At 43.0% G+C, this 25415-nt stretch overlaps 1 protein-coding gene across 1 annotated transcript in view; it reads left to right on the forward strand.

Annotated features, from left to right (window-relative positions):
• The window catches only part of COL17A1 (collagen type XVII alpha 1 chain), a 95108-nt gene that overhangs the window by 47269 nt on the left and 22424 nt on the right, over positions 1–25415 (forward strand). Inside the window, exons 27-39 of the mRNA XM_060241709.1 lie at positions 456–491; positions 934–996; positions 5471–5506; positions 6196–6267; positions 9901–9927; positions 12371–12406; positions 12967–13002; positions 13113–13193; positions 14071–14106; positions 16545–16625; positions 22127–22171; positions 23229–23270; positions 25271–25324. Of these exons, the coding sequence (XP_060097692.1) occupies positions 456–491; positions 934–996; positions 5471–5506; positions 6196–6267; positions 9901–9927; positions 12371–12406; positions 12967–13002; positions 13113–13193; positions 14071–14106; positions 16545–16625; positions 22127–22171; positions 23229–23270; positions 25271–25324 (645 nt within the window). The remainder of the gene's footprint in view (positions 1–455; positions 492–933; positions 997–5470; positions 5507–6195; positions 6268–9900; positions 9928–12370; positions 12407–12966; positions 13003–13112; positions 13194–14070; positions 14107–16544; positions 16626–22126; positions 22172–23228; positions 23271–25270; positions 25325–25415) is intronic.

Below are 25415 nucleotides of genomic sequence, written 5' to 3' on the forward strand. Positions count from 1 at the left end.
TTCACTGTGACAAAAATTAAAACCTGGAAAACATTAAAAAGTTTTTAAAAAACATTAAAAGACATTAAAATGTAATGGAAAACATTAAAAGACATTAAAATATAGCCATGTATAAAATATTTAAAACAATTTAACACATACAAATATAAATGCATAGAAACACAAACAGGGAGGAAGGCTAATAAGTTAATGAGGGAATGCCAAACAAAGCCAAAAACTTTCACCTGTCAACAGAAGACAATGATAGAGTCAGATGAATTAATCTACCTGGGGAGGGAGTTCCAAAGTTTGGCTGGCACAACTGAGAAGGTGTTTTCTTGGGTTGCCACCTGTCCAGCATTAGATAGTGGGCACCCAAAGCAGGGCCACCAAAGATGACCAGAGTAGTCGAGTGGGTTCATATGCTTACCCCATTAAAATGAAAAAGTTTTGCATCTTTGTGCTTACATTTTTAGGTGATCAAGGAGAGAAAGGACCTCGTGGTCTTACAGGTTTGTACATTTTATTTTTCTTATTTTGTTTAAACATTTCTGTGCTACTTTTCCACCCAAATAGGGTCTCACAGTCAGGAAACATCAAAACATTTCAACATTAAAACAGCATTTAAAATTTACAGACACATAAAACAACCAGGGAGTAAGACCAATAACAGGGAGGGAACGCCAAGCAGAACTATTTTTTTTACCTGCTGGCAGAAGACAACAATAGAGGGAGATTGGTCTCCCTGGGAAGATTGGGTGCTGCCAGGGTCTACTATACATATCTTAAATATTCATAGTCCTATGTACAACCTAGGCTTTAGTTGTCTGAAGTAACACATAGTTGAACAATCAGATGCAAGGTGGGCACATAATTTTTCCCTTTTGTTCTTACATATGACACAAGCAGAACTGAACACATTGTTGAAAGCTACTCATCTTCATTGATTTGCAGGTGAATCTGGTTCCAGAGGGCCAGCTGGTCCTACAGGTGAACCTGGAGCTAAAGGATCAGCAGGTGAGTGGTAGTGTAACATAATGGCATTGCAGAATATATTTGCAACATACCATGCAACTCCTAGGGTCCCTGAAGTATAGGTCTCCAAATGAAAGACAGTCTGACAGTGAAACTTAATGGTGTTCAAAACCCAGAAAGTTTCAGAACTGATCTTAAATGTCAGATATTCCTCACAGTATTGGGGGGGGGGGAGGGATCAGGAGGAGTGTTTTGCATATATGTGCATATTCATTTGAAAATGGCCCATTTCTGTAGCTTGGTGAAGGCTAGTAAGGACATGAATCTTAATGCTGGCCTTATTTTCATTTTATCACTCAAAATATTCTGTTGTGTATAGGATCTTATATACATTCAATGGTGGTGGCCAAATGGAGCTCTCCCATTGGCCCTTCACGGCTCAGTCAGCGTTTCTGACCTCCCATTAGTTGACTCCCCTGCCTACTGCAGACCCAGGAATGTTGAACAGACCACCAAAATAGTCTTACGTCAGAGAGAGACACACATCTCTGACACTTCTGTGTGTCCTCTGTCAACTGGTCTCAAAAAGGGCTGCTGCTCTACTGTGGCCTCACGAAAGGCCTCACCGACAACAGACCTCTGCCACCCCATCAGTGGCCCATACAGATGGCCTCCCAGCACACTCAGCCTCCAAAGGACACCGAAATAGCCAGGGAGCTGCCACCACTGCTGTAATGCGACTAGGCAGCAAGGCCTGGCCCCACTGGGAGCATTTCCTCAGAGGCCATGGTGGTTGCCTTTTTCCTGTCACTCCCCTCAGCCTTGCCCCAGAACAAACAAGGATTGGACCATTGGGGAAGCTGCTAGCCAGAGGGTGTTGCTAGGCAGTAAAGAGAGAGCCTTCAGCTGAATATAATGCTACAGAGTCCACCCTCCAAAGCAGTTATTTTCTGCAGAATGGGGGCAGAGATTTGTTGTCTGGAGTTCAGTTGTGATCCCAGGAGATTTTCAGGCTCCACCTGGAGGTTGGCTACCCTAGGCCTGCCAGCACCCTCTGGGTGACTTGATGCCACTTGACTGGCATGACTTAACTGCTTGCTCCTGTTCAGCAGCAGCCCCCCTATGACAGCCAGTGTGACTTAGCAGTTGCCAACTCCAGGTTTGTAAATTCCTGGCGATTTGAGGGGTAGAGCCTGGAGAGGGTAGGGTTTGAGAAGGGGTGGGATCTCAGACAGGTACAATGCCATAGATTCCACCCTCCAAATCAGCCATTTCCTCCTGGGGAATCACTGTTGCCAATATCCAGCTAAGGGCTGGAGATCACTCAGAATTACAACTCCTCTCCAGATGGCAGAGGTGGGGTGGGGAGTGAATGCCTTTACTTGGGTTGGAACACAGCAAGGGTGGGGGAGCACTTGCCCAGAGCCTCTTTCTAGAGCCTGTTGTATTTTTCTTCACAATGGGCCTTATTCCTAATCATAATATAATCTTGCCATAGTTATGTACAACCTTGTGATCTCCACATGAGACTACCACAATGTACTTCAAATAGGCTATCTCTAAATAATGTTTTAGAACTCCACCTGGTCAGGTTACTAATCAGGGCAAACCATTTGGAGCATTTTGCTCCAGTGCTGAAGCATAAGGTTGTCGGGTCAGTGCTGGAAAATACCTGGAGACTTTGGGAGTGAATCCAGGAGAGGGTGAGGTTTGGAGAGGGGAGGGCCCTCAGCAGGTACAATGCCACAGAGTCCACCCTTCAAAACAGCCATTTTCTCCAGGGAAGCTGATCTCTGCCAGCTGGAGATCAGTTGTAAAAGTGGGAGATCTCCAGGCTCCACCTGGTTGCTGGTAACCCTAGCAACTGTATTAATTTCCGCCTGGTTTCTAAGCCTGATTCATGGTGCTGGTTTTGACCTTTAGAACTGTAATAATCTTTGACCATGGTATCCAAGGAATGCTTCTTGTCATATAAATTCCCCAAATACTCAGGTCACCATATGAGACCCTGCTCCTTGTATGCACTCCACACCCACCCAGTTTGGTGGGTGGCAGCCCAATACAGGGCTTTTTCAGAAATTGCACAAAAGTTGTGTAATACTTTTTGATGCCTGTCCTGTGACCTCTCAGGGAACTAATTAAAACTATATAGTTTCAATTGGGGCATTTGGTTAAGTTTGTTTTTGCCAGGGCCACTGCTTGCTGTGTTCTTTTTGGTAGGCTTTCTTTCTAATCATTAAGTGTTTTATTGTTAGTTTATAGACCTTAGAAGTAGGAACCCATAAGAATTTGTAGGTGGCATTTCACTTCCTCCTCCCCCACTATTTCCTTTTTCCCTTTCCTGAAACCCCCATAGCCTCTCCTCTTTTACTACTTTCTTTTTCCTTCTAGTGTTGCCAACCTCCAGGTGAAGCCTGGAGTTCTCCTGGAATTACAACAGATCTCCCAACTACAGATATCAGTTCTCTGTTACGGTTGCAAGTCCCAGGATGGGAAATTCCTGGAGAATTGGGGGTGGACCTTTGGGAGGGCAAAGGAAACAACCTCAGCAGGATATAATACCATGTCCACCTTCTGAAGTAGCTGTTTTCTCCAGGGGGACTAGTCTCTGTCATCTGGAGATCAGTTGTAATTCCAGGTGATCTCTAGCCCCCACCTGGAGGTTGGCAGTCCACACCTCAAACCCCACCCTCCCCAGGCTCCACACCCTTAACCTCCAGGAATTTCTTAACCTAGGAGCTGGGAACCCTTTCTCTTTCCCTTTCCTGAACCCCCCTCCCTTAGCCTATCCCCTTTTCAGACTTCCTTCTCTCCTTCTAGGATTGCCAACCTCCAGGTGGGGACTTTCCCTGCCTCATTTTCTCTGTTGAGTGATTCACCAGCCTACCTTCTATCTGTGTCCCATCTTCAGCTGTATTTATTATTTATTTACTGCATTCATACCCCATCCCTCTCCACAGCAGGGAGCAAAACAGTTTACATTTTTTCTTCTCCTTTTATCCACACATCAACCCTGGGAGGTAGGTTAGACTGAACAAATGTGACTTGTCCAAAGTCACCCAGTGAGCTTGCTTGAAGTCCTCAAGTGGGCGGAGGTTACCAGTATCGAGGCACTGCTGCTGAAGACGCAGCTGCGCTGGGCAGGGCATATTTCTAGGATGGAAAACCACCGCCTTCCCAAGATTGCCCTGTATGGCGAACTCTCCACCGGCCATCGAAATAGAGGGGCACCAAAGAAGAGGTACAAGGACTCCTTGAAGAAATCCCTTGGCACCTGTCGCATCAACCATCACCAGTGGTCTGACCTAGCCTCAGATCGCAAAGCATGGAGACACACCATCCACCAGGCTGTCTCTTCCTTTGAGAACGCACGCATAGCTGGTCTTGAGGACAAAAGGAGACTGAGGAAGAATCTCACTGCTACAGCACCAACCCTAGGTCGGACTTTTCCCTGCAGCCACTGTGGCTGGACCTGCCTGTCCCGCATTGGTCTTGTCAGCCACCAGCGAGCCTGCAGCAGACGTGGACTACTGCACCCTTCTTGAATCTTCGTTCGCGAAGCCGAGAGAGCTTGCACAGAAAGATGGGGATTTGAACCCAAGTCTCCCAGACCCTATTTCATACTCTAACTGCTGCACTAGACTGGCTTTTATAGCGTGGCTGCTGTTGAACAGTAGCAGGCAGTTGAGCCCAGTTGAGTCATGCAAATCTGGTAGTATCAAGTCACTCAGAGGTTGCTGCCAGGCCTAGGATTGCCTGCCTCCAGGTGGGACCTGGAGATCTCCTAGAATTACAACTGAATTCCAGATGACAGATTCTGTCCCCATGGAGAAAATGTCAACTTTGGAGGGTTGGTTCTATGGCATTATATCTGACTGAGGCTTCTCCCTTCCCTTCTCAAATTCTACCACAAAATCTCCAGGAATCTCCCAACTTGGAGTTGGCAACCTTAGGTCTGGCCCAGATACGTCCTCCCTCAAAGGCCAAAATAGGGCTGGAAAAGGCCCTTCCCCCTCCCCCTGCCTTTTACTCACTGAAACCCAACCTTAGAACTCTGTAGTTTCCTAGCAACAGCCACTGAGGAAGTCCAGTTGCTTAAAGTTACAGGCAATCCTTTTATCATTTTTGCATTTTAAAACCACCCAATTAGATTTCACATTTTTCTGAAAACCTGGGGGCCTTTTTCAAGTTTCTAGAAAGATCTGTCTTGCCTGTTTACAGCTCCAGTTACTGGATTTAAATATCCAAAGTTTTCTCTGACTTCACTATTAGACTATAAGATATTGCACAGATTTATATAAAACTCCAGCTTGAAGACCTTTTAGATGGGCCCTAAATATTTTAAATAAAATAAATGTGGTCCTTTTATTTAAGCTTCAGCCAAAGGCACTTGAGCCCTAATCATGTCCATGGTATAATTTTTAAAGTAAGTTCTTACATGTAGCTTTGCATTAAGCAAAGTACTGGAATACTGTGGAACAATTTCAGTAACAGTGAATGAACTATGTTTCCATAGGTCCACCAGGGCCAGATGGACACCAAGGCCCCAGAGGTAAGTTATTAATATTACTTTGCTATTTCTTCTCATGACAGACAAATCCCTGAGAAACATAACACTAGATGGATCTGAATATGGCTACCTTGGCATAATGAGAATATAACAAATATTTGTTTACATTGGGTAGGATCCTTCCTAGCAACTTTCTGTTGGTGGAAGTGGATCTCTCCTCTCCTCTCCCCAGCATCTGCTTCCCCAAAAAACTATGCCAGAGATCAGAAGACCTGCATGGACAAAAAGCCGTGCAGGATGGGGGTGGGATGCAGTGCAGGTTGGGAGGGTCACATTGTCTGTAAATGCCACTTTTATCTCTATCCAATGTGGCATAGGATCAAGGATTCCAGTGATATAACTGCAGTGATGTAAAAGCAACATTGCATAGGATCATAGACGTATTTATGGATTTGGTGTTCAGTGTTACTTTGAATCCTTGTAGCTCCCATAAATAACATATGTGAACATTATGATGAAGATTTTTGTTAAATTTCTCAAAATTATTTTGGATGATATCAAGGAATTTCTGAAATAAATTGATGAGTAATGGATACATCATAGTATTTTGATGGAAACATTTAAACTTCTTGGCCTAAGAATGCTACTCACATATGGCAACCGTTTCCACAACTACAGTGGGTGTTTTACTGTTACATGCAAACCATTTCTTAATCTTGACTGTTTTCTAGGAGAGCAAGGTCTTATGGGAATGGCAGGACCACGAGGTCCATCTGGGCCCCCTGGAGATGCTGGGCAGCCAGGTAATTCAAGATGAAGTAAAAAGAACTTTGGTTTTGTCTTTAGGCTGTGGTGGGGGGTGCAGTCAGGAAACAGACTAGGCAGATGAAACACTAAATCTTTGTACTGACTCTGCAGTCATATCAGACTTACCAGTGTACGGAGAAGAACAGAGATGTTTGATAGAGAGAAGAAGGGCATGGAGAGGATGAAGCTGGCTCACACAAAGGAGGTTGGGAATACTAGTTAGTGGTATAGAACTTTACATGTAAGATTTAGGAAGGTATTCAAGATTCTCAGGGAACTGGGAGATCATTTCATTGTTGAAATGCAACCTAGGAAAGTGATGGATTGACATGTGGATCCTTGAGGTCACATTTTTACCTAAGTATTTGCTTTATTGCAAGGCCTAATTCTCTGAAGATATTTGAGAACTGGCCCTTGAAGCCTGGGAAGTTGATGTACAAAGTGAAAAAGAGTCAGTGCAGAGACTTCTGAAGGGGTGGTACCATCAGAGTAGTGGACAAGAAAACATTTTTAACAAAGACATTTCAAATAATCTTAACAAAAGCAAAGATTAAGCAGGAGATGAACATTGCAATAACTGAGGTTATAGATAGAATATTTACGAAAGCTTACATTCTAAATAAAAATTGGTTGGTCTTAAAGGTGCCACTTGACTCCTGCTTTGTTCAACTGCTTCAGACCAACACGGCTGCCCGCTTGGATCTATATACATAGAATATTGCATTAACTGAGGTTATAGATAGAAACACTTAATGAGTTCAGGTTTTCACAGGAGATACAAAAGAGAAAAGGCAGATTTTACACATGCTGAGGAATACTATGACACATCTGAATCTGTTGAAAATACGAGTCAAGAAAATAAGAGCCCTGCTAAACCCAATCAGTGATCCATCTAGTCCAGCATCCTGTCTCACACAGTGGCCAACCACTTCCTCTGAATGGCCAATAACAGAGCATAGAGGCTGAGGCTTTCTCTGATGTTGCCTCCAGGCACTGGGATTCAGAGGTTGTTTGCCTCTGAACATGCAAGTTTCCTTCAGTTGCCACGGCTAATAGTCACTGATAAACGTATCCTCCATGGATCTATTTAACCCTCTTTTAATGTTTTCTATTCCTGTGGCCATCACTACCTCCTCTGGTAGTGAATTCCACATTTTAATCACTCCCTGTATGAAGAACTATTTCCTTTTGTCTGTTCTTGAGAAAATATCAAGCAGCTCCTGTCAATATATGAAAATATTACAGTACTTACTGGCATGTCCGAGCTACTGCTATTAAGACACAGGACCTTTCCAGCCCTATAGGGTTGCCAAATTTAACCCTCTGACCAACCCAAAAAGATATGGAAACAGGGTTGCACTAACCAAAATGAATACCTGAGTTCTTTTTGTTTGCTGATGCTGTTTATATCTGGCAGCTAAACTTCCTGCCAGTGCTTAAGGGCCAACAAAGAAAGATTCCAATTAAAATGTAAAAACAGAATTTACAAAAGACAGTTTAGAGTTAAAAGAACAGAAATGGATATACAAACAACATACAGATAACACACACAAAAACAACCTGTGTAAACTAGCCTGGGCTATACTTGGCAAAATACTTACTTGCTCAAAGGCTGCTCCTAAAAGGAGTACTCTTGCTGCTGCACAGTTTGGTGAGGAAGAATGGAGATTTCCTGAGGCGAATTGTACAAACCTTCAAAAGAAAAAACTTGCCTCCTTGTCCTTGGAGTAACTAGAACAATTGCCTCTCTCCAATGTTCTCCTGGAAATATTCTCCTGCATCAAAGGTTGTCTGCTCCCTGGAGAGTCTTCTTCAGACGTAGACACCCTCCTTACTGTGGTCACTCCCAGCCTACTTATCTTTGACTAGCCATCAACCATTAGGCACTAGCCAATAGCAGTTGGCATGCAATTTAGCCCGTAGGATCTAGATCTTCCTGATCAGAGCTGTCATTCTGTCTGGCTAGATGAAGTACTGTCAGTAGACTTTGACAGCACCAGGCGTTTCTACTTCACCAGGTGCTCACACTTAAAACAAAGTTTTCACTAACACAAGGATAAAGACTAACCCAACAAACACTTAGAGACCAGGGTTAAAACAATACAACATAGATTCTGCCAAGATTCATACCTTGGGACCTCAGTTTCTTGACAGTTCTGAATGTACTGTCTTTCAACTTCATCTGATGCCCTTGAATTCTAGTATTTTGGGAGAGGGAGAAAAATTTATTTTTGACAACTCTCCCTCATGCATAATTTTATAAATCTCTTATTATATCACCACTTATTTATCTCTTTTCTAAACTGAAAAGTCCCAGACTCTCCAGCCTTTCCTCACAGCGAAGGTGCTTCAGCTCCCTAATCATCTTAGTTGCCCTCTTCTGCACTTTTTCCAGCTCTACAATGACCTTTTTGAGATACAGTGAGCAGAACTGTACACAGTATTCAAATGAGGCTGCACCATAGATTTATTTATATGTTGATATCCTACCCCTCAACTGGGCTTAGAGTGGTTTACATCATGTCAAACAATTAATTCCATAAAACATAGAATCATTACAACATTAATGCCAACAAAGTTAGAATTTAAATTACTAGTGTACTCAGAGTTTATGCCAGGGAAAGGCAGTGGATCATTCTAATGGAATAACTCATAACAGCTCCTGGCACCAATAAATATGAATAGTACTATGGAGTAATTGGGGCAGTTGAGACAATTAAGGCAGGGGAGGCCAATGTTGTTTGACATCTGCTGCTTCAACCATCTGCTGCCTGGCAGAACAGCTCCATTTTATAGATTATGTGGAATTGCAACATCCTGTACAGGAATATTGACTGTTTTATGTTCAGTCCCTTTCCTAATAATCACTAACGTAGAGTTTGCCTTTTTCACTGCTACAGCACACTGGATTGACACTTCCATGGAACCATCCAGTACAATACCAAGACCTCAGCAAATTTAGACCGCATTAGCCTAAAGCGGATTAGATAGATTCATGGCAGAATTAAAGGGGATTAGGTAGATTCATGGAGGATAGGTCTGTCAGTGGCTATTAGCCATGGTGACTGAAGGGAACCTCCACATTCAGAGGTACTAAATTTCTGAAACCCAGAGCCAGGAGGCAATATCAGGGAAAGACCTCAGCCACTATGCCCTGTTGTTGGCCCTCCAGTGGAACTGGTTGGCCAATATATGAGACAGGATGCTGGACTAGACAGACCATTAGTTGGATTCAGTAGAGCTTTTCTTATGTTTAGCCTATGCCTGAAATTGTGTTTTTTTTTTTGTCCCAATGTGCATCACCTTACACTTACCACCATTATCATCCACTCACCCAATTTGTGGAGATCCTCTTGGGGCTCTTCACTGTTGCCCTTGGTTTTCACCATCCTGAATAATTTTCTGTCATCTGCAAACGTGGCCACTACACTACTTACCCCCTAGATCCTTATCATTTATGAACAAATTAAATAGTATGGGGCCCAATACCAACCCTTATGGAATCCCACTGCTTCCTTCCTTCCTTCCTTCCATTATGTATTTACTTAGTTGAGGGTTTGTGTGTGTGTGTCTTTACACGTTTGTCCTCTTCTTGGAAGAAAATTCCTAACATGTAATTATTTGCCTAGGTCTCACAGGACCTCAAGGACCACCAGGTAAAGCACTATATCTCTTAAGAGATTGCAAATCGCTAGAATTTAAGCCAATTTCAACAGCTACATTCACTCTTCAGCAGGGATTGGGTAGCAGGCTAACCACCTAGGTACAAACTACATGTATGAATATTCTTTCCAAAAGCATGGGCATCTCATGGCTGTTCAGAATGGTCCACTCCAGGAGGTTGATGGACCCAGACAGTTTCCTGATGTCTCCTGAGGATTTTTCAGTCAGCAAGATTGGTGTTGCAGGCCTGGTTAACATGTGGGCTGTGAACATGATTGCCTCTGAGCATCTCCTTCCATGGAGTCCAGAATGCTTCTTGATTTACTGAGGAGTTTTGGATGATGAAATGGTTGGGCAGATGGTTTGAGCACAAGTGGAAAAAAATTAAAAGCAAATGCAGCTGAACACAGGTGAGAGCACATTATTGATGGCAGTACTCATTTTTGTGCCACCATTTTGCCTGAGTAATCCCATCCAGTGGAGCTTTACTATGTTGTTGACCTGGAAAACATACAAGCCTGTCGCGATATCATTGCAATGCATTTTGACTTAGAAAATACAGTTGGACTGGTTCATTCTCAGGATGCTATTGGAGTGCAGTCTAGACTTAGCTGTGTTCATGATGAGGCCTGATGAAATGGACAAGGTGCTGTGAGATGTACAACCTACCATGCCAAATCTTGACCTTTGCCCCTCATGGCTAATATTATTATGCTGAAATGGGTTGGTTGACTGGGTCCAGGAGGTAGTAAATACCTCTATGTGTGAGGATGTGACAAAGGGAGTGCATCCCTGTTGATTCTCCTGAATCTCTCAGCAGCTTTTGATACCATCAACCATGGTATCCATCTGAAGAGGCTGACTGGGTTGGGAGTAGGAGGCACTGTGCTTCAGTGGTTTTGCTGTTACTTGACCAACTGATTCCAAACAGTGGTGCTGGGGGACTGCTACTTGGCTCCATGGCATTTATGCTATGCAGTCATACAGGGTTCCATCTTATCCCTTATGCTATTGAACATGTACATGGAACTGCTGGGAGAAGTCATTCAGGAATTTGGACTGATGTGGCAACAATATGTGGATGACACCCTGCTCTATTTCTTCTTAACAGCAAAGCCAGGTGGGTTTGTGGAAACCCTGATCTGGTACCTGGAGAAAGTATTGGGATGGATGAGGGCCAACAACCTGAAGCTCAGTCCAGAAAAGACTGAAGTACTGTTGGTCAGTGGAGAAACTGCACAGTGATTGCAGAGCCAGTCTGTCCTGGAGGGGGTTGCAATCCCTTTGAATTATCAGGTTCATAGCCTGTGGGTGCTACTAGATCCTGGCTTAGATCTGAAGACTCTTGTTCCCTTTTTTGGCATGTAGTGCTTTTTATCAGCTCCAGCTTGTTCTCTAGCTATGTCCATTCCTTGAAAAGCATGATCTGGCCATAGTGATCCGTGCTCTGAAGACATCCAGGTTAGGTTGCTATAACATGTTCTACATGAGAATGCCTTTGAAAATGGTTCAGAAACTTAGCCCAAATTGTGGCAACCAGAGTATGTCAGAGTTTGATTGCAGTGACTGCACCATCCTTGTGCGGAAAGATCTGCACTGGCTATTCATCTGTTCCTGAGCACAATACTATGACATTACGCATTACCCATCTGAGGTCATTTTGGGAAGGGTTGGATATAAACAAACAAACATTCAAATTACTGCTTTTTTGCCTTAAATGGCTTGGGGCCAGGTTACCTGAAGGATTGTCTCCTCCCATACTGCCCAGCCCACCATTTAAGATCTGCCTCCCAAGCTCTGTTTTCTGTCTAATTAGGAGGCTCAGAGATGGGTCCTAATTTTTTATCAGTAGGTGGCAAATTCTCTCATCCAGTCTTCAGCCCAACAGAAATTAAGTGAAATGGAAGGGGCTTTACTATATATGAGTGATGGTGATTTTGCCACAGAAGGAAAGGAGCCTTATAGTCCAGCCCATTTTGTTGAATTCAATGAATTTGCTCCAAATTGTACATAGGATGGGAAAATCACCATCACTGCATGAAGAAGAATTCACCTTTAGCCCCTGGCTATGGAAATCCAATCAAGTAGAAACCTAGAAATTCTAGGAATGTGATATGAATGGAGATTGCAAGCAACTCCCTCTCCATGCAGTTACATCTTCCAAATATTGTATTAAAAATCCATCCACATTCTTTCTATTTGGATTTAGATTGCACACTTGCTATGGGAGGTAAGATGGGACCGACAGTTATAAGAAGAAAGGGGTTGTTAAAGAAAAGGGATCTCCTTAACAAATGGAGGTTGTTGGTCCTTTCCAAGTAAAAGATGGTGGGATGCATGATTCTCTGCCATTCAGATCTATAAAACTATGATGTAGATAGCTTACTATGATCTACAACATTATTCATTCCAAACTGTTATCTTCACTCTTTCTAGGGAACCCAGGCAATCCAGGCCGTCCAGGACCTAAAGGTAAATAATGCTTAAAGCATTGCCAAGGTGTGACTGGTTTGGTTTGGGGTCCTGGATTATATACAAAACATATAAATAAATTAGGTTCCATCTGAATGATTCATCACCAACAAAAAAAGTGGAAGAGAGCATGAAAAGGAGCCAATGTGAGACTTACATGGAAGTGGAGCTCCTGCTATTGGCATCGTTGTGTGGCTCCTGTTGTTCCTCCCCCAGACCACTGCAGAACTCACTTCCCAACAGCATTGAGTCCAGGGAAAATGTCAACATCTTCTCCAGTCTCAAATACATATACATACATTGGTTGATATGCTTATCTATATATACATAATTGGTTTCTAATAATACTACAGGTATCTGTTAATTTAACACAAGATGCATACATGGATCAGAAGTCTCTCAAAGGAGCCATTTCCAATCATTTCCAATCATAACAATCATTATAGCAAAGAAACTGGCACAGATATCCAATGAAATGATAGACTTTGTCCACAGTTGACCTGTTTGTTAATTGAGGCTCTGATAACATCAGTTTTTCCTTTATTTACTTGCGTGCACAGGTGAACCTGGAGCTCCAGGCCGGATTACTAGTACAGGTATGTATCAAAGCAGGAGCATGAGGATATGTATAACTGATTACCTTTATGTTGCCTGATAAAATGATTTCAGCTTCTCTGGTTTAATTTTTCATGGTTTATGTTTTCAGATGGAGCATCAACTGTTGCTCTCCCAGGACCTCCGGGACTTCCAGGGAGTGTTGGACCTCCAGGACCACCTGGTGTCCCAGGCAAGGAATCCATTATACTATGTGTTGCTGACTTGTTTTGTCCTAATATTTAATTATGCAGTTTGAAAATGGTAGTCATTGCCTTCAGCATATGTTGTTGGGATCTTGAGTGCAAATCGTTCCTTCCCTTTTGCTGTGGAGCAAAATTTGGGAAAGAGACAAAACTGGCAATGTGCATGTTCTGCATGCTCGGTTATAAAGCCCATATTTGCATGCAGAATATTCCAGTAGTATCATCTAAAAAGATTTCAGTAGCACAGCTGGGAAAGACTTTGGTATGACCTTTGAGACCCACAGACAATAATGGATAAATGCATCAATGATCTGCCTCAGTGTAAAGCAGCCTAATGTGGTCATATTTCTTGCTGTTTATTGTCACTTCAGAAATTCGATTTTCATAAAGAATGGTATCCATGGGTGTATAATGTCATATGGGCAGCAACTAGTTCAGCATTGTGGATGGAAGAAATCTTTTCTGGAAAGAATTAAATCCACACTTTACCCTTTTATCCCCATACCTAGCAGAGATACAGTTGTTCCTAAACTATCTGTGCATACCAGTATTTTTAAAATTTAGATTCTTCCAAGTTTCTCTTCTCAATAAAAGAGGTTATGGGACTGTTAGAGGCACTAATCTGTCAAAACTGAGTCTCTGAACAGTCTCGTCAAGCAAATATATGGACAAAAACTAGGGGGAAATAGGGAGAAAGCATAAATTCTTTACTTGCAAATCATCCATTTTGAGGACTATGTAGCATCATAGATTGAAATGTCATTCAGCCTTGCAGACAAGCATATTATTTGATATGTTCTGCTTTTCTTGAAACCTGTAAGAAGGTATGATCCAATTATTTATTGCTTTATCGTTTCAATCCAGGTCCTGTGGGCCCAGCTGGTCTTCCTGGAGCTCAAGGTAATACATACAATCTTGGCCTTCTGCTTCATTTTTTATCCACACACCCCTATTATGTACCATCTCCCTCCATCCTTTCTTTTTCTCTTAGCTCTGTAGTAGCCAATCTAGCTTCAGCCCCCTTGGTTCCCCCTTTCCTGCCTTGTGCTGTTTTGGCCTGGAGCAGCTTCTGGCCTCCACAGGAAATCCCACTCTTTGTAAAACACTTTTTTGTGTGTGTGTAGCATCTCCTGCACAAGCCTGCATATATGCACTGCTTCTACTGACCCTTGTCATTCCTTTAGCAAACCATGTCATCTCCCTTTACACTGTAAATTCTCAGAGCTGGAACCAAGTTGTTTCTGTTCAGCAGCTGGTGTATGTTGGGTGTTAAATAGTAGCATTTATATATGGTGTACACCAGGAACCTGGACACCACATTGGGGAGTGTGTCAATCTCCAAGAGAATCTTTCTAATCCATATGCTAGACTAGAGAGCTAACAGCATTAATGCAGGCAATACAGGCCAGTGGATAAATTGTGGAGGGGCATTGTCTGTTGCAAAAAATCCCAGCCACTGTCTTACTTTTTTCTTCTTTCATGGTATTGTTTCCATCCTTCAATTTGGTTATTGTTTAGTATGAGAAACCGTTATATCTGTGGAAGACACTAAAATCGACATGCTGATACTCACATTGTGGGTGTGCATGTGGTGCATAGTGATTATATATACACGTGTGTATGCCGTGATAGATGGATGTTGATATTTTTGCCTGTACGGGCACGGATCCATCCTGTGCTGCGTGAACTGCACTGGCTACCTATTGAGTACCGGATCCAGTTTAAGGTGTTGGCACTTACCTTCAAAGCCCTATACGGCTAGGGGCCAGCATACCTTCGAGACCGCCTCTCCCTGTATGAGCCCCAGAGGTCTTCACAATCAGCGACCCAACAACTTTTGGTAATACCCAGCCCCAGAGATGTCCATCTGGCCTCGACAAGGGCCAGGGCCTTTTCAGCCCTGGCCCCTGCCTGGTGGAATGAGCTCCCCTGGAGATCTGGGCCCTGCGGGATCTGCTCCAGTTCTGCAGGGCCTGTAAACAGAGCTCTTTTGCCAGGCTTTCAGCTGAGGCAGTGGACGCCACTTGTTACCGGCCTCCCCCCTTCGTTTCATCCCAGTGCTATAAGATCTACTGGACCTGGACAATAGGCCATGTCTGTGAGGCAGAACCTGCCATTTTAGTCTATTGTCATTCTGTAGTTTCAGATGTTATATATTTTAAATTGATCTTTTATTGTTTTTATTGTTGATTGTTTTTATGATGCAACCCACCCTGAGCCTGTCCTACAGGAAGGGCAGGCTAAAAATTGAATAAAATAAAATAAAAAATACATACAGTGGATATCAAACTGTTTTCTGAAAGAAATAACATATGTAAGAGATTCATAACATTTCAAGCAGCCATAGATGATCTGCTTTTAGTGACAGGCTTGTTCATCTGAACCCAGTTTATGTTTCCAGTGTTTCTGCATTCATCCACCCTGGTATTACGGATTTCAAAAACCCAAAGTTTTTTGCCCCATCACATTCCTAAAGAGAAGAGCACCATTGTAGTATGAGAGATATACACTGGGAAACAGTTCAAATCTAATCTAGTTTAGGTTTATCCTCATTGTGATAAGAAATAATTATTTTACTTGTTTTGTTTTGTTTTAATTACAGAATTTGTTTTTGCCTTTCTGCCCTCACAGGGCCACTAAAGGCAGCTGGGGACTCTCTTGAAGGAGAGCATTCCAGAGCTTTGGTGCCATGGCTGGCATCAGTATTACATGGAAATTGGAGCTCAGCATCTGTAGTGTCTACTAATTCCAGAAGCTGGATTTCTCCAGAGTGTTGTACTTATTTATTTTATTAAATTGCTACACTGACCTTCCTCCAAAGTGGGCTCAGGTCAGTGTACAACAGTTTAAAACAAATAAAAATTAGAACAATCAAATAAACTATCATAAAAACAAGCCTATATGCTGCCACAGTATTTATTTTATTTTATCAGATTTATATCCTGCCCTCCCCTAACGGGCTCAGGGCGGCAAGTAGAAATTGACCCCATTAACATTAACATGGGGGGAGGACAGTGAGAAGGCAACTGATAGATTCATTGTTAAAATGCTGTTGCTGTCCTCAACCATATGCTTGGCAGAATATCTCTGCCTTGCATGCCCTGCAGGATTGTAATGTCCCACAGGGCCCTGACGTTATTTAGCAAAGAGTTCCACCAAGTCAGAGCCGAGGCCTGTGTCTGTGGTTGAGGACAACCGAACACTTCTTGGGCCAGGGACTTCCAATAGATGTTGTTCTCCTGAGTGTAGCAGTTTCTGGGGGACATACCAGTAGAGGCGATACCGCAAGTAACTTACCCTGACAGTTAAATAGTCTGGCAATCTTGTCTTCCATACAGGCCCTCGTGGTGAGAGAGGACCCCCAGGTGAAAGTACTGTTGTGGAAATAAGACCTGAAGTTGCTGCTTCTGCTGCTCAAGGTAGGGTTGATGGTTCCTTCAGTGTTCGTGAAGTCAGCTCAAATACTCTTAACAACGACCAAGGAGGCCTTTGAAATATTAAATAGGGCTCCCAAAATGCTACAGTAGCTGAGCGCCAGATTTTTCTATCATCATCATTATCCATTTCTCAGAACCCAATTGATCATTGGGGGGAAAAAATTAAAATGTCAAACAGTATAATTTGTTTATTATACTCCACAACTCTTGACTCTGGAGAACCCTTCCCACCAACTTGAAGAAATAATGAACTATAAAATCTTAAATCTGTTTCTAATTAAGAAATGCTTTTTAGGGCCATCATCACTTTCTCTTTTAGCTTTTCAGCTCTGAAATATGAAAGAATCACACCAGGACTGGTAGAAACGGATTAAGAGAGTAATCCAAACTCATCAACTCAGAAGCCAATTCAGGTCTATTTAGTAGAGCTTGTTTCCAGGAAAGTGTTCTTTGAATCACACTATAAATTTCTGATAGGTATGCCAACCTCCAGATGGGAGCTGCAGATCTCCCAAAATTGCAACTGTTCTCCAGACTACATACATTGCTTATTTATTATTCATTGCTCTATTTGAAAGATTTATTCCTCTTCATCTGGAGAAAATGGCTGCTTTGGAAGGTGGACTGCATGGCATTATACCCTACCAAAGTCCCTACTTGTTAAAATGTTCTGTAAATTGATTTTAACTGGTTTTTAGTTTGTTGTGGTTTTATATATGTTGTGTATCGCCCAGTGCCCTGCAGTAGCAGGGATTGGGTGATTTATAAATACAATTACTACTACTACTAATAATAATACCCTTCCAAAGCTCCACTCGCCAAGGTGCCACCCTCAAATCTATAGATATTTTTGAATATTTATTTACTTAATTGAATTTTTGATCACCCTTCCCAGTAGCCGGGCTTTGGGTGGTTCACAACAAATTACATTTCAAAAACATGATAAAAGTGAAATAAATAACAGTTAAAAGCATTACAATTCCCTAAAACAAGATGGTGTCAAGATTAGGTGGTGCTGCTGCTCTCTCAAATAGCATTGCCAGCCTCCAGGTGTGGCCTGGAGACCTCCCATTTTTATAACTGATCTCCAGCTGGCATAAATCAGCTCCCCTGGAGAAAACAGCTGCTTTGAAGGGTGGACTCTGTGGCATTGTACCATGCTGAGGCCTCTCCCCTCCCCAAACCCTGCCCTCTCCCGGAGCCACCCCCAAAGTCTGCAGGTATTTTCCAACACAGACCTGACAACTCTAATATGAAGGGAGTGGAAGTGGGAGTGCCAGATGTAAACTGCACCTGTTCTCAGCCAAATACATGGCAACCCTAATTCTACAATCATATATATTTAGGCTTGCCAGCCTTCAGGTGTCACCTGGTGATCTCCCACTTTTACAACTGATCTCCAGCTGGCAGACATCAGCTCCTCTGGAGAAAATGCAATATAAATAACTGGTACCAGTGTGTAAATAGGAAATAATAAAATCACCGATCAACAATAATAATTCAAACTCTCATTGTGTGTACATGCTATTATGTGTACATGCTATGTAGAGCCAGTTTGGTGTAGTGGTTAAGTGTGCGGACTCTTATCTGGGAGAACCAGGTTTGATTCCCCACTCCTCCACTTGCACCTGCTGGAATGGCCTTGGATCAGCCATAGCTCTGGCAGAGGTTGTCCTTGAAAGGGCAGCTGCTGTTAGAGCCCTCTCCAGCCCCACCCACCTCACAGGGTGTCTGTTGTGAGGGGAGAAGACATAGGAGATTGTAAGCCGCTCTGAGTCTCTGATTCAGGGAGAAGGGCGGGATATAAATCTGTTCTTCTTCTTCTTCTTCTTCTTCTTCTTCTTCTTCTTCTTCTTCTTCTTCTTCTTCTTCTTCTTCTTCTTCTTCCTCTTCCTCTTCTTCTTCCTCTTCCTCTTCTTCTTCCTCTTCCTCTTCCTCTTCTTCTTCCTCTTCTTCTTCCTCTTCTTCTTCCTCTTCTTCTTCCTCTTCTTCTTCCTCTTCTTCTTCCTCTTCTTCTTCCTCTTCTTCCTCTTCTTCCTCTTCTTCCTCTTCTTCCTCTTCTTCCTCTTCTTCCTCTTCTTCCTCTTCTTCTTCCTCTTCCTCTTCCTCTTCTTCCTCTTCTTCCTCTTCTTCCTCTTCTTCCTCTTCTTCCTCTTCTTCCTCTTCCTCTTCTTCCTCCTCTTCCTCCTCTTCCTCTTCTTCCTCTTCTTCCTCTTCCTCTTCCTCTTCCTCTTCTTCCTCTTCCTCTTCCTCTTCTTCCTCTTCCTCTTCCTCTTCTTCCTCTTCTATTGATGTAGTGCAAATATAAGACAAAATAAAGAACAAGGGAACAATAAGGTATTTGCACTCCCCCGAATGTACACTTAAAAGTTTCTACACAGGAACCAGCCTTAACCAAGTCCATAAGTAAGTGCTTTAGGGTGGAGTCCTTAAATGTTCCTCTGTGACGTTGCAATAGAGAGAAAAAGGAGGGACCGTATAGAAAGGAGTCCTCACAGTTTTGACCGTCACACTTCATCAGCCTCTTTTCTCAGTGTTTTTCGGAGCCACAGTAATTATGTTACAGACACCAGCCATGTTCAGAGCGGGGCTCATCTAATATACCCTCAAGAATCTTCCCCGAGTGCCTAACTGACTGTCTCTGCTTCTCCAGGTCAGTCACCTCGGCCTCAAGGGTACGAACTCGTTCCCTGAGGACCAGGAGCTCCTTGCATCGAGCACACACCCAAGACTTCTGTCCTGTGGGCAGATAGTCATACATGTGACACAGTGCAAAACACTGGAAAGCCCCCACCCCCCTGCTGGCATTCTACCTTCATGATAGCTTTTTTAAAAAAATATACAGTCTCCTTTAAATCCTGTTGATTTATGTGGCTCCCCTTCCGGAGGGTCAACTTACCTTATTGGGAGCACAAGGAAATTAGGGATCTGGATTCCTGGTCCTTACAGAGCCCCCAGGCTGAGAGCCACAGGCCAAGAGCCCTTTAGCTCTCTGGCAAGGCTCAGTTTAACAATGCAAAGAGGGTGGGGAACACAGCCACTTCTAATCAATCAGTGTGATGGAAAGCAATGGGTTAACCATAAGCTGAAGACACACAGGGCTGCGTCAGGTGACCTGAGGGTGGGGGCAAAGTGCTCAGAACTCTCAGGGAGGGAAAGGAGTGGAGTGAGAGAAACTGCTGAGGCAGGAGTTCAGTCAGTTGATGTCTGACAGAGTGGAGGCCTGTCAGAGAAGTCTGTCAGTGGGGACCTGACAGAGGCTGAGAGGGCAGCTGATCCTGTGAAGAAGCTGGAGACGGAGACGGGGAAGTCTTCCAGAGACTGCCAGCTGGACAAAACCAGCCAAGAGGGCTGTGTGTGTGTGAGTCAGTTAAGACCGGAACGGTCACAAACACCTAGGAACCACTCTGAAGATCTAGTGAGGAGGTTGAGGGAGTGGATGTGGGTCTGAGACACCAAGAAGGGCTGAGAGGAGAGACTCCAGTCGAGGGGTGAGACTAGACACATCAATCCCAAGAGGCCAGACCTTGGTTAGAGGAGGAGAGTGAGTGAAAGGTGAACTGTGTAACTGTGAAAGAAGCAAAACAAAAGAAAAAGTGATTGTAAGCTTGAAACAACTGAACAACATATAAGCCTGTGTAAATATCTCCCATATCCCCAGTTTAAGACTTTTTGTTACAATAATTATAGCAGCGCCTGCCTCACGGCCTCACTGGATCTCTATATTTTCGTCTCTTCGGGGTATTTTACTTGTTCTGTTGATGGGACCACAGCAGCCTTGTTTATTCTTCCCCACAAAATATATAGGCTCACGAGAACTTTAACTTAAACCACAGATTTATTGTAACAAAAAGTCTTAAACTGGGGATATGGGAGATATTTACACAGGCTTATATGTTGTTCAGTTGTTTCAAGCTTACAATCACTTTTTCTTTTGTTTTGCTTCTTTCACAGTTACACAGTTCACCTTTCACTCACTCTCCTCCTCTAACCAAGGTCTGGCCTCTTGGGATTGATGTGTCTATTCTCACCCCTCGACTGGAGTCTCTCCTCTCAGCCCTTCTTGGTGTCTCAGACCCACATCCACTCCCTCAACCTCCTCACTAGATCTTCAGAGTGGTTCCTAGGTGTTTGTGACCGTTCCGGTCTTAACTGACTCACACACACACAGCCCTCTTGGCTGGTTTTGTCCAGCTGGCAGTCTCTGGAAGACTTCCCCATCTCTGTCTCCCGCTTCTTCACAGGATCAGCTGCCCTCTCAGCCCTTCTGGCCGGCACTAACTGATCCTCTCAGTCTCTGTCAGGTCCCCACTGACAGACTTCTCTGACAGGCCTCCACTCTGTCAGACATCAACTGACTGCCCCCCTGCCTCAGCAGTTTCTCTCACTCCACTCCTTTCCCTCCCTGAGAGTTCTGAGCACTTTGCCCCCACCCTCAGGTCACCTGACGCAGCCCTGTGCGTCTTCAGCTTATGGTTAACCCATTGCTTTCCGTCACGATCAGCAACAATCACCTTCAATTTCAGTCCACTCAAACCAAACAAACAGCAATTCCCCAGCAACCACAAACTCAAAATTTTCAGCAGTCACACAAACTCAGAAATTCTCAGCAACTTCCCCAGCTGCTCATCCTTATATCAGTTATTCTCTGCTCTATCTCAGAGTTTCTCTGCTCTCTCTCAGAACTCTCTGAAATTTACAATGAGCGTGTGAATTATTATTGTTGACCACTGGAGAAAATGGCTGTTTTCAAGGGTGGACTCTGGGGCATTGTACCATGCTGAGGTCCTTCCCCTCCTCAAATCCCACCCTCTCCCGGATCTACCCCCAAAGTCTATAGGTATTATCCAACACAGACCTGGTAACCCTATATATCTTTAAAATGCAATAGGAATTGATATTTTGTTTTATTATTCTACTAATTTTATAACCAAATTAAATTGAATTGTAATATCCTAAATCACTATTTAATTGATACACATACATGCTTGTGTCTGGAGTTGCTGATTTGATTTAAAGAGACTGAGATTTTGAATTTATTTTGCCAATGATGTAATGCAGACTATGATTCATTTTCAGTCCATCTATGCTTACTTATGTCTTTCATGCTCTCTTACATTCTTCCAACTCAGTATCCTGCTAAAGTTCCTTCTCCCCCGCTTTCTGGTATTCCTTATTCTCCACTGCTCTCTTCCTATAATAGACCTTAACCTTCAGCATGTCAGAATGCTTTCTCCAAGTGTATTCACAAGTGATGCTACAGAACTGCAGACTGCACCACTTGCAAATGATTGATAGGGTGCATACTTTCTTGTTGCTTTTTGCTTTGATTTATAAATACAGGACATTATTTCAACATTACTTTTGAAAAGAGTTGTTTGCTGGGCTCCTTTAGTTCATGACTTTTATTAGAAACCACCCCTTGCTCCAATTATTGCCTGTAAACAGTATTTCCATTTCCACTCTCTGTCTACCTTTGCCAGAAATGCCAGGACGACCTGGACCACCTGGACCCCCCGGCCCACCAGGTATATATATAAAAAATATTAGCTGAGGCAGAGCTATATTGGAATAATAGGTCTGGAGATTGCTTTAAGTCTTTATGCACTTTTGCCTTGTAAAATTATGATGTAAGCTGCATTTGATTGTTAAGGAAAGGTGGCATATAAATGTTTTAAAAATAAAAGTAAATATTTTTGACTGCTTCTAATGTTGGACTTCAGAGATAAACACCTGCTTGCTTAATGTTTTTGGCAGAAAATCAATGGTTTCTAGGTAGTCTAGCTCTTTACTGCTTTTCAGTTTTATCTAGGATTTTGTAGCTCTTTGAAGGCCAATTTTAACATTAAGTGAAGCAAATTATTCATTTCTTCACTGAATACCTTAAAATCATACTGATTGGGGAGGGGATTCATCTTTCCTGAGCTGCTAGTACATACTAATGATGCTTGTGGAAATGAATAAAAGGACATAAACATTGTAAGAGATGAGTTGTTACTTGGCTTCATAAGAAGTAGGGTTACCAGCCCCTGGTCCAGGCAGGGGTTCCCCTGCTTTTGTGGGTTTCTCCCCACCACTGACCAGCTGGCTGACAGCGGGAAGCCCCACCTGCAAATGTCCTAAAATACAGCACAGTGACGTCACCCAGAAGTGATGTCAGCACACCTCAGATATCATGCAGCAATGCTCTGGTTTTCAGGCAAAATTCTGTGGTAAATTTGGACTCAAACCATAGAGTTTTGCCCCAGAACTAGAGCATTGGCTGCATGATAATGTCACTTCTGAGTGATGTCATTATGTTGTGTGCTCTCCCTGGAAGCCCTAAAGATTCCCCTGCTGGGAAGCAGGTAGGACCTGGCAACCCTAACAAGAAGTACATTCTAAATCAAAAGAAACAAAACACAGTATGTATTTAATAGTCATCTAGGAATGTGATCTAAACAAATAAAAATATTTTTAAACTTTCCAAATACATTGCCTGTATGTGATCAGGCCAAGTAAGTATGACTAGGTGGGGCAGAAACCTTTTTGGCCAAGAAGAACCAGCGTCTAAACAACCAGGTAATACCTTTCTTTCCATTTCAGGAGCTTCTATTCAGGGACCCCCAGGACCCCCTGGTCCACCAGGTAAAGCTTTTCTGTCATTTCAGAGCTTGTTTCTTGGGAGAGCTGCCCAAGCTGCTTTATTATTTTAGAGAAATATGTCCCTGTGTGTTTTCCCAAGCCATGGAAATAGCAGCTCCAGGGTGGGGGTGGGAGATTTGTATCAGGAAGACAGTTAACCCACTTCCTCTGAAGAAGTGAACAGTGATTCATGAAAGCTCATACCCTACCACAAATTTTGTTAATTTTTATGGTGCTATTGGACTCTTACTGTTTTCTACTGCTACAAATGGACAAACATGGCTACTCATCTTGATCCACTTCATAAATGTGATGGGTTTGATCTAAAACAGGAGCTCAATGCTATAGCTACCAACACTCCAGAAACATACAGGATATCAGTTCACAGATCTCTTGCTGCCTAATGCACAGATTTAATGTCAAAAGAATTACTGAGGTATAGATTCACCAGGATTGCAATCAATGTAATAAAATAAGCGCCTACTGGATGGGACCAGCAGTCCTGTAGTCCACAGAATCCAGGATCCTGTTTCACACAACAGCCACCCAGTTGCCCTGGAGGGCAAACAGCGCATAGATGTAGAGGTCCTCCCTCGCTTACAGCATCTGGCTATGGAGGCTCCCATCATTCACCATGGCTATTAGCCATTGACACATCTGTCTTCCATTGCGTTGCCAGCCTCCAGATGATGTCTAGAAATCTCCTGAGATTACAACTGATCTCCAGTTCTCCAGGAGAAAATGACTGCTTTGGAGGGTGAACTCTATGGCTTTATGTCCCTCAGAGGTCCCTCCACTATCCAAACTCTGCTCTGCCCAGTCTCCACCCCCAAATCTCCAGGTATTTCTAAGTGGGAGCTGGCAACCCTGCTCCCCCATTAATCTGTTTAACCCCCTTTTAAAGCTATCTATGCTCATGGCCATCACTATTCCCTCAGCAATGGATTTAACAGTTAATTACTTGTTAAGAAGTTTTTCCCTTGCTGACTCAGTTAAGAGCCTTGAGATTATGCTGGACCCAGAATTATTGCTGGAGAAGCAACTTAATGCACTCGTCCTAGCCTGTAAGATGGCCCGTTACTTAGATACAGCTGATCTGGCTGTGTAGATTCACACAACACTAAAACTAGGCTACTGTAAAGCACTATGCAATGGCCTCTCCTCAAATTCAACTTGGAAACTCCAAGTTGGAAATGTGTCATGTTAATACTTCTGCTTTGCTTCAGCTCTGTTTTTAGATTTCTGATCGGATCTACAACCTTAATCCTATTCATTGTTTATTGTATTTACTCATTCTGTATGAAAAAAGATGCAAAGAATCCATTACATTTCTCTGCCATCTCCCCTTCTTCCTTAAGCAATCATTTTATATCTTTATCATCCGAAGCTGGATGATAGTATCCAAAAATGGATCCAAAGCTTTATTATTCCCCAGATGGTTTTCTGCTCCTGATATATTAGAAAAAAAATGCTTATTTTTTGTTTGAAGTTTTTGGACATCCATTCCTCACTATTTTATGTTTGTTGTTTTGGCAACCAGGGTTGCCAGCTCCAGGTTGGGATATTCCTGGAGATTTTGGGGTAGAGCCTGAGGAAAAGATGGTCTGGGGAGTTAAGGGACCTCAGTTGGGGTATCATATAATCCACTCTCCAAAGCAGCCATTTCCTCCAAGAGTTATCTCTGCAGCTTGGATCTCCAGGTCCTACCTGGAGGTTAACTGTCTCAAAAACCACCTCAATAGAAGGATGTCTCAAAAACCACCTCAGCTTTCTGGTCTATTTAAGACCTTCTTCATGGAGGGGTTGATATCGTCCCACAAATTCTTATTTGCTCCAAGCCACTTAAGAGCAGTCAACAGTCATCACAAGCACAAATTATTCAGAGAAAAATTTTCCCTCAACAGTCATCACAAGCACAAATTCTTTTCCTGCAAATAATTTTTATGTGTGTGGTATATATTCCCAGTTCTTCCCTCTAATATGTTAATGTTTCTATTCCTCAGGAGAAGGTTTACCAGGACCTCGAGGCCCTCCAGGATCCTTTGTGCCCACAAATGGTAGGTGCTTTGTTTAGCTTGCTAGGTTTGGATTCCCATTTTGCTTTAGTATTTGAGAATGTGATCAGGTAATAATCAAATAGCTGAAATG

Source organism: Heteronotia binoei, chromosome 6, assembly GCF_032191835.1.
Source record: "Heteronotia binoei isolate CCM8104 ecotype False Entrance Well chromosome 6, APGP_CSIRO_Hbin_v1, whole genome shotgun sequence".
Lineage (NCBI taxonomy): Eukaryota > Metazoa > Chordata > Lepidosauria > Squamata > Gekkonidae > Heteronotia > Heteronotia binoei.